Genomic DNA, 12,144 nt, shown 5'->3' with positions numbered 1-12,144 from the left:
TTGTTTTTGATCATCTGACAGCAGGTCTGCCTCACACACACACACACACACACACACACACACACACACACACACACACACACACGCACACACACACACACACACACGCACGCACGCACACACACACACACACACACACACACACAGTCCATCCTTGGCCTGCTCTCGCTGACACAGTGTTATATTTTGCTCCTCCATCCCCTCGCAGCCTCATTTGCATTTCCTTTCTACCGGCCATTATCGGTCGGTTTCCCGTTGCAAATCGGACTTCACAACCGAGAAAAGGTTTTAGGTCGCCCCGGGCGTTCAGGGGAGGGCAGCCCGGAGGCTAGACCTCGACCTCCCGCAGTGGTCGTATAGTTCACACCCCACCCGCACACACCCACACCCACACACTACGGGCTCCATACACACTCCATCCCCCTCTTATGAATATTCCTGGTAGGTAAAATCTCCCCCTAGTCTGGTCTAATCAGCCTAAAACTGCAGTGTGATCACAGAGCTGGGCTTAAATCGATCAGATATAGCCTAAGCTATCACCGTGAATTATCGAAGCGTGATGTAAAATCCTAATTGAGGAAAATGTTGGGCTATAGGTCCCTGTGTGCGGTGCAGGGTGGACTCCTGCAGACAAACCCGGGTTTCACAGCTCTGTGCATTTATAGGTTAGTGACACTGGAAACACTGGGATTGCACTGTTTAATACAGAAACTGGGCATTCCAAAAATCGAAATCTGAATTTTCTAAAAACATTTTCTTAATATAAACTATTTAAGACGCTACATAAGACAGCCGAAACGTTTAGATAATAATTGTAATAATTGATAATAATTATAATGCTTAATACCAGCTTGGAAATAGATAGTTCTGAGATATTTTACAACGCATTTTATAACTGTGACTCCAAATAAATATTCATTCTAATAGGTAATGACATAGAAGTCACAAAATTTAAAATAAAACAGCACAAGAAAATGCCTATTTTGTTTAGATATTTGCAAACCAAAAGAAAAAAGACATTAATTGTGTAATAAGTGGAAATAAAGAAAAAAAAATCTGGGCTTGACTTATTTAAAAAAAAAATGTTTTAATTTTTTTTTTTGACAGAACAATGAAAAAAAGGAGTAAGACAATATTGCTGCAATTATATTAAAAGTAAAAGAAAAGCACAGTGTGAACAATGTAAGATTCCAGTAGTAATCTGGACCCACTTTCATTTTAAGGTCATATTTTCATTCTGTGCAGGAACAGTTAACAGCATTCATTTACACCTGCATATTGACCATTGTGCAGTGTATATAAATATGTGACCACCACTTACAAAGTCCTGTTTGGTCAAGAAAATTTTGGACTTTTTTTTTTTTTTTAACTTACACAGAATTTCTGTTTCGGAGCTTTCATTTTATTCCTGGTAACCACCTCTGAATTTCGGTTCATTCCTGCAGACAAACATCAATCACCTCAGACATCACAGTGCAGGCTGACAGATGCAGTGTCCAATGGGGGGATGTTTGGTAGGGATGTTAGCAAACTGGTGAAAAGGATGTAAAGAAGGGCTGAGTCTATGTTACAGAAATGTAAGGGATGTATCCAAATGCTGCATTCATTCTCTATCCTCCATGAAGAGTGGAAATAAACACAATATTGTCTTGGTCTTGTAGTTGGTAATCCAGCTCCCCCTGAGAAGAAAACACACAAAATATTAAATATTCTATTATGGTAGGTGGAAAGATAAATATAAGTGTTTATTAATGTGTGTTTACTGCTGCTGCCATCCCATTGGGTCCAGTCAATGACAAACTTTTCACTTCATTTACATCCATTGTTGAATCTTGTAATTGAATCAATGTATTCAAATTGAAGTTCAGACTGTGTGGATGTAAATGTGTGTTCAGATAAGAAACCCCAAGGACATACGTCGCTCTGATGTAATATGAAAACATTAAGGGACTCAGAGTACATAAACAGTGTCAGTGAAGATCCAAACCCTCGCCTATTCAATCAAATACTCTTCTTAATTTTAATGTTCACACAAGCATTTTTTATACATAGTGTTTATGATGAGCTATGCATGCAGTGTTTACAAATGTGTAAACACTGCATATATTGTGATAAATCAGTTAACATTTCACAGGTGCTTACAAAAAGACAATGTAGGTTAAAAGAGCTTAAGATAAAAATAAATGATGTGACTGTATGCAGCCACACACACACACACACACACACACACACACACACACACACACACACACACACACACACACACACACACATATATAGACTCTGTTCAACATCTGACAGTGAACATGTCTCCCAGTGCTCACCATTAGCTCCCAGTCTGCATCATTGATAAGCACCAGAATCCCTGGTCTCCTGTGGGAAAACACACCGTTTTCAGTGAGACACATTCCCCAAAGGTAACGCACCACCACATGCATGTAAAACATAGAAACAGGTGGAGCATAAATACCACACTCTCACACACATGCACAAATTTAGTAAAAAAAAAAAAAATCATAGTATAATATTACATCCAGTAATGGTTTAAAAGTAATAAAGAAAAAATAGATGATTATTGTGAGCATCTCAAAATTTTCTCTAAATGTAACTTTGACAATTTAAAAAATCTATTTTAAAATAAAAAAAAAAAGCACATAAACAAGAAAAACTAAATTACTGGAATACGTTAACTATTATTATTTATGGTTAGAAATTGAGCATTAACTGAGAGTGGTGCCTGGTGACACAGAGCTCATCATTACTAACATTCAGAAACAGACCATGTTTGCATTAAAAAAAAAACACAGAGAACAATGTTAAATGTAGGTAGAAAAATGCAAAAAAAAAAAAAAAAAAAAAAAAAAGAAACTGTTTTTGTAAAATAAAGGAAATTAAAAAAAAAAAAAAAAGAAACAAATAAATAAACAACCAATGATCATTTATATTATATTTGGTGAATTAAATTAAAATAAACAACACAAAATTCAACACTTTTCTGCATTACAGTTAAAATCACAATGTGGTATATTTTAAAATTCTGTATTGTACCTGTGTAAATAGACACAATATGTGTTTATGTGTGTGAAATTAAGCAAAATGACATTATTTGTATAAAATCATTTTAACAAATGTGCTTAAAGCACATTTAACATAGACAAGACCAAAACACTTCTCTGGCCAATGCAAACAGGAGGTAATGATAATTTTTTTTAAATAAAGTGCAAATTAGAGACATGACGATAAAAACAAACTGTCAGCTGAAATTAATGAGAGTCCAAAAAAATTGAAAAAATTCTAAAGGGGATAATGGGGATAGTGGGTGAGGGGAAGAGGGTGCACCTTTGGGTGCAGACTTCCTAAAGGTTGTTTCTGTAATTCTGTGAAAGCCAGCGAGCTAAGAGCAGCACTAATGTGAACAGCAAGATAAGGGCAAGAAGTAACACTTGAAACAGACACAGACGCCTCTCATACTGTTCAAATAAGATTCAATCCACCTTGTAGATGCTCTATGACGTCAGTGAGAAAGGGCAGCGTGAGTACAAACATACATCTGCGCGCACACACACACACACACACACACACACACACACACACACACACACACACACACAGAGCTAGGATGACAGGGTAAAAAAAGGAATAAAGATGGTGAGCTAATCACACTCAGTAGACATAGATCTTTCTCAACGATGATGAAGAAACACCTTGATGATGGGATGGTTTACTAAAAAGCTAGTGTTGCGTCAACATAAAGTCCACACACATCTAATCTATAGGGTTTATAGGTAGCCCAGCTTTTTCTCTATTCATTGCTTGGGTGGTGCTATAAATAGTCGTGCACAAAGGCAGCTGTAAAAGTCAGCCAGTCCTATAAGACTGCTGTGTGCCCTGGACCCACACAAACACATACGGACATACAAACACACATGCTCCCACTCTAGCACACAGGTAATCATCTTACTGAAACCTATAACCTGAAGGCTAGACTGTCCCCCCTCCCCAACATTTCAACGTTGTTAAACTGCAGAAAAAAGGCCTTCACAAATGATACTCGACTCAATCCGATTCTGTTTCATTTCGAAAATTTCAACATATTGAAAATTTACCACATAGAGCAATTTTGACACACATTAAGATCATATTAGTCACTTATTTTGATACAATAGTATATAGGATATTTTCCCTCACAGATCAAGTGTGTGTCAAGTGCACACACACACTCACACAGAGTCGCCTTGGACAAAGAGCTCAGGTCGTTCCTTCAGCAGGTTCCGTTGGATCCACACCAGCAGCTGCTTCACGTCCCCTAAAAACAACACATACACACATACACATGCACACACACACATACACACAAAGCCCATACACAGGCAGACAACAGAGGTTAGAGGTCAGGGGTTAAGGGTCAAGGTGCATGGTTCCAGCCTCCTGGTCGATATGACGCGACAGAGGCACCAGGCGGGACAGGGTTATGTATATTAGTGTGTGTGTGTGTGTGTGTGTGTGTCTGCATGCATGTATATGTATGAGTGTATGTGGATGTTGGGGGGGGGGCACTGAAAGAGGGGGGAGGGTTGACTGATGTCAGTGGCCAAGAGTGTAATATTCACCTTGGTTAGAAAGAAATCAAATGAATGATTTGTGGGTGTAAATCTTTAAAAAAAAAAAAAACAATTCTTATTTAACTTAACTATTTTACACTCACATAAAACCATATATTTTTTAAAACTATGTGTAAATTAACATTTATTCAACAAAAAATTAAGAAAGAAAGAAATCGCTCTATATTTCATTCCAGTCCTAATGTTGTGGTTGAACTGCTCAGGACAATTAACAAATGTAAAATCCAATTTCAGAATAATTCTTTTCTTTGTGAGAGTCAAACACTAAATGCTGTCTGCTTGCGCCTGAATATCATTGATGCTTGAATTTTCTATGAGTCTGACCTCTTGAACAATCAGATTGACCTTGCCTCAACAATAGGTTGAGCCTCTCTCAGACCAACTGACAACCACAAAGGCAATGACAATGAGAGGTTTTAGTATAAATCCCCACTAAATATCTAACAATGAATATATTACAGTTATGGCGGTCATTTAATGTTAGGACTCGGGGTGTTGTAGATGTGTGTGTGTGTGTGTGGGTGTGGGGGGGGGGGGATGTGTCCTGTTTTCTTATAGATATAACAACATTCTCTTAGAACTGAGAAATGTGAAGACAGAAAAAAAATGTGATGAATGACTAAAAATACATACATTTAATATTTTCTCGTGGTCATTTCCTGGCTGCGTCTGTGTACGGTCACAGCTGCCTGCTTAATGTACATGAGCAGGACAACTCGCGATAACGTTTGAGAGCGCGACTACTCGTACCCACGTCACACACAGATTGTGGCCTCTACGACTAGCTTGACGGGGAATACTCAGAAACAGAAGAGATGAAGGTCAAATATGGGCTAAAATTTAGCACATAATACATATATATATATAATACTAAAAACAGAGGAGTGAAAGAGCAACTACATTACTGATCAGATGGGGGAAGACAGAACAGCAGCAGCAGATGAAGCAGATACAAGGCTAAGAGGATGACAGTGAGTCATCCCAGGCCAGGTGTATAGAGAGCAGTGAAGGTGTAGCAGGTAGGCGTAGATCAACACAGAGGCTCAGGAGTTCAGCTGTACCAAAGCAGGAGCTAATTTCACATTAAAGCAGGAGAAAGGCAACAGCTTCTGATAAAAACACTTTGAGAAAAAACCCAAGAGGAACCATTCATATTTAAAACACTGGTATACATATTTCACCAGATCAACTATTCAATTTGATCAAGAATCCAGCTTTAATGCATTTGTGTTTGAAATCTTAAATGCAGCAAGCATATCATCTTTTGTATTTTCAGATTAACATGTATGAATGGGCTTTTAGTGTTTTTTTTTTTTTTTAATTTTTCTAAAAACAGCAAGAATTAGCTGCATTATTTTCTTTTGAGTCGTCCTGCATGTGTGCGTGTTGGAACATGCAGGTCCAACTCTGTGTGCATGGTGTCCAGGTTAATTGCATCGCTGTCGGGCAGATTAGTAGCATAATGATAGTGCTAGTTTTGTACGGTTCCAGGGATCCGTGTAAAAAAAAGAAAAAAAAAAAAGACAAATACCCCTCTTTAAAACACACGCACACACTAGACTGGGTAGTGAATATTGACCTGCACCTCTGCAGGGCTAAAAACAGAACTAATCACTACAGCAGTCATAACTCCTTCTTTGTGGTGACTCCTTTCTCTGTTCTTTCTGCCTTTGACTATTGGTATTTTTCTCCACCATTACCCCTTATTCGCTCTTTCATCCTCTCGCCCATTTACTTTTTCATTTGCTCTCTCACTCTCCTTTTCACACACTCTCTCATAAAACCTGCTCTCCTCCCCCTCTGCCTCCCTACCTTTTGCCCTCTCATTTTTATATCCCTCTTCAAATGCAGTCTCGCAGGCAAACATGTTAAAAGTTGCAGTCAGAAAATAAACAGGTGGCCTTAGCTCAGCACTAAGGTCAGGAATAATTTAAACTTAGGGAAATGGAGCTGCTTTATGTATGAAACAAGTCATCAGGTCCCTTCTTGTTCAGTCTTATACTGAGGACTATGAATTTAAATCAAAACCAGAATACAAATGTGTCATATAAAAGATGGTTTAAAGAAATTAGGACAAGGGAGGTAATAGAATACAGAAAGACGGAGAGGTGGGGGTTTTGATCACGTTGCGGTACAGCCAGGTAGAGGGGGGAAAGAAAATGAGGGAGCAAACAGACAAGAGAGAGGGAAAATGCGTCACAGGCTCCAATTGCATCTTGGGAAAACTGCGTTGCGTGGGTGGAAAAGAAGACATGGAGGGAGGGGATGAAAAAGGCGCCATTTTGGTGCGATTCAAACCCCGCTTTTCTTTTGTGTGTTAATATTTCCCCTCTTTCTTCTCCTTTGGTTTTCTGTGTTTGCGTGACCATGGCGGTCATGTGAGGTGGTGGTGGCGGGAGCGGGGGCGAGCGATCCATCTTTCTGGTGATGCACGGGGTAAAAACTGTGTGATCCATAGACCACAGGGGTTTCGTTGTGTATGTGTGTATGTCTGTTACAGAGACTGAGAGATAGAGAAAGAGGGAGTGAGGAGAGTGTGGGGGTGGGGTCTTTCAGTCGAGGGTCATCAATCACCGGCTGGGGTCAAAGAGAAATACGAAGGATTCAGAACCAATTATATCTGCCTGCGCTGCACCCCCGCGTACTCACACATACACACAATGATGCGTAGAGTGGCATTAGTGTGAATCAACATTTTCAGGATTAGCAAACCTGCCAGAAACACAAGCAGTCTGCACTTAAGGTGCTAATAAGCATCCAGAAAATGTTGTGCCAGAATGTCTCGGCCCCTGTGAAGTTCTCAACTTTGTGAACTGCAGGGCAACACACTGGGTTTAATAGCGTCTGACTTGTGTGAACATGCAAACACACACATATGCACAGGTCGGCTGGTGCAGCAAGGTCATATCTGCCTGACATTCCCTGCTCTGGTCAACTTTTGTCTTTTTGTTGTCGTGGTAACATCAGCACCATGGATGAACACTCTTTGTTCGGTCAAATACCAACGATGCATATTTCTCTCTTGGTCGCTCAAACACATATGCACAACTACAAAACAAACTTAAACTCTGGGTTTTTGTCACTGACAGTATGATGAATATGTGTAAGTACAAGTATCCACAAAACAAACTGCAAAAACTGTTCCTCCCTCACCTTTGCTACCCCCATTTGCATATTTTGCCAATGTCTTAGTCCTGAACAGAGTTTGGGAAATAACAAAAAAAGAGCTGCAGGACAGGTTTTTGTTGGTTCCTCTGCTTGATTGTTACCCATGATAGAGGTACCCTGCATCCCACAGAAAAACGTGGATCATGAAGTGAAAAAGGTTTTTAGGAACTGATAACTATGCATACATCAGAAAAAATTCTTTACCTTCTTAAATACTCCACTGCCCCCCCTTAGGGACAACTTCAAACTCATCAGATTAACCAATAGATACCATTAGTAGTCCACTTAAGTCCCACATAGAACAAAACTAAAGCTACATAGATATAATGTGAAAATCTTATATACCTACACATAAGACTCAGTGATATGGACAAAAATTACCAGAATGAAAATGTTCATATCAGTCAATAGCAATATTTAACACGATAAATATCAAATGATTGTTTCTTTCCCATTTAAAGGCCAGTTTCTGGCCCTGACTGAAAGCTGAAGACAGTAGACTTCTATTTATGGTTTTAAATCAGTCATAAAAGATGTAACAAAATAAAGGTGACATAAAATACAATTAACTGGGGATTTAAACTCTTCAGTCTATTTTGCTGGTGTTGGTCACAAAATGACAAAATGATAAAGAACATTCAAAACAATGACAATCACATGGTTGATCACCATCAAAATATGCTATGTAAAATTAAGTAAAAAAAAATATATATTACAGGGAGATATTTTGCAAGTGCTTCAGCTGACAATGTAAAAAGAAAAATGCGAAACAAAACTATTAACCTTTAATACAATGAAAACAATAAGTGTTGCTTTTTCATCCTTGTTTATTCAATGTTTAGAAGGCAGAATTAAATTTTATGGGTGGTAAATTTCAATAAAATTGTAAAATTAGAGGAAATGCACATCATTCATCATTGCTTGAAGAATAACATGTACAGGGTGTCCCATAAGTCTCCATACATAGGAGACATAATACATTCCATACATATATGGTTCTAACATGTATTTCTTTATATTTCTTCTTTATAGTTCTTCAGCAGACATGCATTGAAATGTGTTCCCGACAAAATGGCAGTCATATAGAGCATATTATATAAATAAAAATGGTTTATGTCAAGAAACGTTTATTTTTCCTATGTATGGAGACTTATGGGACACCCTGTATTTCTATAGTATACTAATGCATTTTTAACAGATAAGTGGCACATTTTGTACCTCTCCATCTTCTTTTAATTTTCATATTGAAATTTTCAGTGTCAGACATAAAGTACAAAGTATTACATATACTGTATTTATTTTCTGGTAATGAAACAACAACCAGTGAATTCAGTGAGTTGATCACAATGATTGTGTTGCAGTTGTAAGACAATTGATTCCCAAAAACATAGAATAACTATAATCTTTCCTTTTAGTTATACACTCAGTAACACTCTGTCATAATCACATACATCAGATCTTCATCAAAATGATGTTATATTTGATAAAATTATCATTGTATTTTGGTGATAATGAATTTATCTATTTGTTAGAAGCCTTCTTCCAAGTCGTCAACCTCAGAGTACAGGTATTCAGATTATATTAATTTAGTGCAATAGTGGATAAAACAACAAAACAGAGGGTGTTATACTCTCTGAAGCAAATACAAAATGAGGACAACTTTTCAACTACTTCACATCACCCATGTCCGGCATTTTAAATATAGTATTATTTTTTAAAATGTTTATTGCTTCCAAAAATGTATTAATCAGTTACATATTTTTATCAGTTAATTTAAGGGAAGCATCGACAGAATTACAGAGCTGCTGGTAAAAGTCTTGATTTTTGACAAATTAAATGCAACAAAGCACTATTTACAACATGCACAGACAAGCAACAGGCGATACTTACAAGGTTCTGATTGGGTCGGGAGAGTCACATGATGTTCCTTCACACCTTTAAAAAGCAGCTCTGCCCCCCCCCTAGACAGGAACAAAAAAATCAAACATATTTTTGCATACATATCTATATTGATCGCACATCATTCAACAGATCAAGGCTGTTTGTTCTTCTTGCAACAGCATTACTGTGAATTTCATTATTGTGTTTACACAAGTTGTCCCTAAACTGAATTAAGAGAACTGGAAAATATATGCATTATATATAAATTTGTACATGATAAAAGCATAATAGTAGCATAAAAACAGTATTTTGTTAAGTTTTTATATGTATGCAAAACACATACACATTGAAGTGAAATGAACAGGAGAATAAAATACTTCATTTGCATGTAGCCTACTTCATCTCATTTACCCTAAGTCTAAAGCAGCTTGGCCAGACACAAAGATTTTTGATTTATGAAGACGCACTGGTATGTAGCTGGAGCTATAAAAGTGGTCTACAAGATTCAAGTGTTTCACATGCTGCTCCTCAGATAAGAAGGCCAGAAGAGGACAGTGCATGACAGTCAAAGTGAATGACAACATGACAATGTAGGCTACACTACAATATAGAATGATGTAAATGTTACAACCTTTTAAAGTGTGATCACGTTTAATTTCTTTAACCAAAGGGATGAAGAACTTTGACCTGTTATAGACTCTGCTTATAAACATATTTACTTTGTTTTTATCATCTGTATCCCATCCCCCATGCCTGTGATGAACTGTGAAAACCTGAGTCTGTATTCTGCAGCATCAGCTTGGAATAAACTGCAAAAGACCTGAAACAAAGGAGTCACTCTCACTAGATGCATTCAAAGTGATGTTAAATGAGTTGGAGGTGGCACAGGTTTTGCCTGATTCTTTTTTATAATTACTGAATTTGTTGATGACATTTGTGATTTCATGTCTGTAATGAGTTATTTGTTCCTAATATGGCTGAAACCCTGCCTTGTTAACTGAGTTGATGCCTCTCTTGGCTAGGGCATTCTTGTAAGAAAAAGTTTTAATCTTAAAGAGCCCTTTCCAAGGTTGAAGGTTAAGGAAATCTTGTCTATTTTCAACATCATGCATAACAAGTTAAATACTGCCACTACTGTTTCTGCACACTGTCTTGTTTAGCTGCACTATTGTTGTTTTATGATCACATATGTAATAAATGTCTATGCTATCTATCTGTCTGTCGCACACATTAAGGTCTAAAAGATACACACTTCTTTCCCTGTTTGTCTTCAGGATATACTCTGTATATGGCTGAGATGATAATAAGAAATGTCAGTGTTATATAAACTGGAAGATTTGATGCATGACTTTTTTTCAAATCTAACCCTATTTACAACTGTGCAAATCCAGTCCGTTGACTTTAAGCTGTTTTTTATTGTTCAGAGATGTAGAAAAAAAAAAAAACCTTAAACCTGGCATTTGTTTGAAAATCTTACAGCGGGTGCTTACAGTCGACCTTCTGTGTGAGGTCTCTTTTCTTCCTCTGGATGGGCTACAGAGGGTGTGATAACGAGACAACACCGGCTGTCTGTTCTTCTGAAAGAGCTACATGTTTTCTAAACAAACTTCAACACAGCTAGCAGTTAGCTGCCTCAGAGATTTAAGGTCTTATTAGACACACGTCGGACCACGAAAAGCGAGTAAATTACTGCTAATGAGACACCGCTTTTCTGTCCACCAAACCGCTGAAAGGACACCAAAAAGAGAAACGGTTCACAGCTGAACAGGGTTTTAAATCCACTTACCCAAACTCCAGGTGTATGTTTAAGGGCGCTGCCATGTTGTCGGCAAATACAGGAAGCAGTTGTGAGAAAGAGCGGAAGTGACGTAGAAGCCCTTCCTTCAACTGCACTGACAAATGAAAGTGTTTTAACTGAAATGTCCTCTGTACCACTTTAGACTTTTTTTTTTTTCTCATTTAAAATTAAACATACCGCATAGCCTATACTTTTGAATATGTTGCTGTGCCACTTAGACTGCTCAGTGCAGTTTACTCACAATATTATTTAAATAATAATATAAAGTTTTATGGGGTTCATTACAGACTTCAGACATTTTTTTTGTTATATATCACTTGTATTTTGTTCTGTCCCTCCAGTTCATCATGGCTTTGTCAATCAGTTTGTCCTGAATAAAGTAACTTCAAATAATTGTTTTCGGTCTGCACTGATTTGTGCTTGGGGGATAAAGCCACCCAGTCCTTGCATTAGATAGAGCTAATTTAATGTATCACAAAGGCACTCTGTCACTTTCAACAGGGAAAGGTTTTTCATGTGCCCTGTAAGGGATCTATATATTTTAGTTTTACACAATATTCAAATTAACTCCAATGCAGTCATTTATTCTTGGTAATCCTTCTACTGTACCCACCTACATGGCTACTTGCTATGGTTATGGTGATTATTCATAGATAAGAACCTTAGTGTAAGCTA

At 37.6% G+C, this 12,144-nt stretch overlaps 1 protein-coding gene across 1 annotated transcript; it reads right to left on the bottom strand.

The window, feature by feature from the left end:
* Nucleotides 1-1,139: 1,139 nt before the first annotated feature.
* urm1 (ubiquitin related modifier 1) lies at nucleotides 1,140-11,507 on the bottom strand. The gene is made up of 5 exons (XM_030150906.1): nucleotides 11,458-11,507; nucleotides 9,681-9,751; nucleotides 4,225-4,306; nucleotides 2,325-2,373; nucleotides 1,140-1,679 (listed from the first exon to the last, which is right to left on the bottom strand). Exons 1-5 carry the CDS (start codon nucleotides 11,490-11,492, stop codon nucleotides 1,611-1,613), a joined length of 306 nt encoding a protein of 101 aa, XP_030006766.1. The 5' UTR covers nucleotides 11,493-11,507; the 3' UTR covers nucleotides 1,140-1,610.
* Between the last annotated feature and the right edge of the window lie 637 nt (nucleotides 11,508-12,144).

Source organism: Sphaeramia orbicularis, chromosome 12, assembly GCF_902148855.1.
Source record: "Sphaeramia orbicularis chromosome 12, fSphaOr1.1, whole genome shotgun sequence".
In the NCBI taxonomy this organism is placed as follows: domain Eukaryota; kingdom Metazoa; phylum Chordata; class Actinopteri; order Kurtiformes; family Apogonidae; genus Sphaeramia; species Sphaeramia orbicularis.
This window is presented reverse-complemented; position numbering and strand designations above follow the sequence as displayed.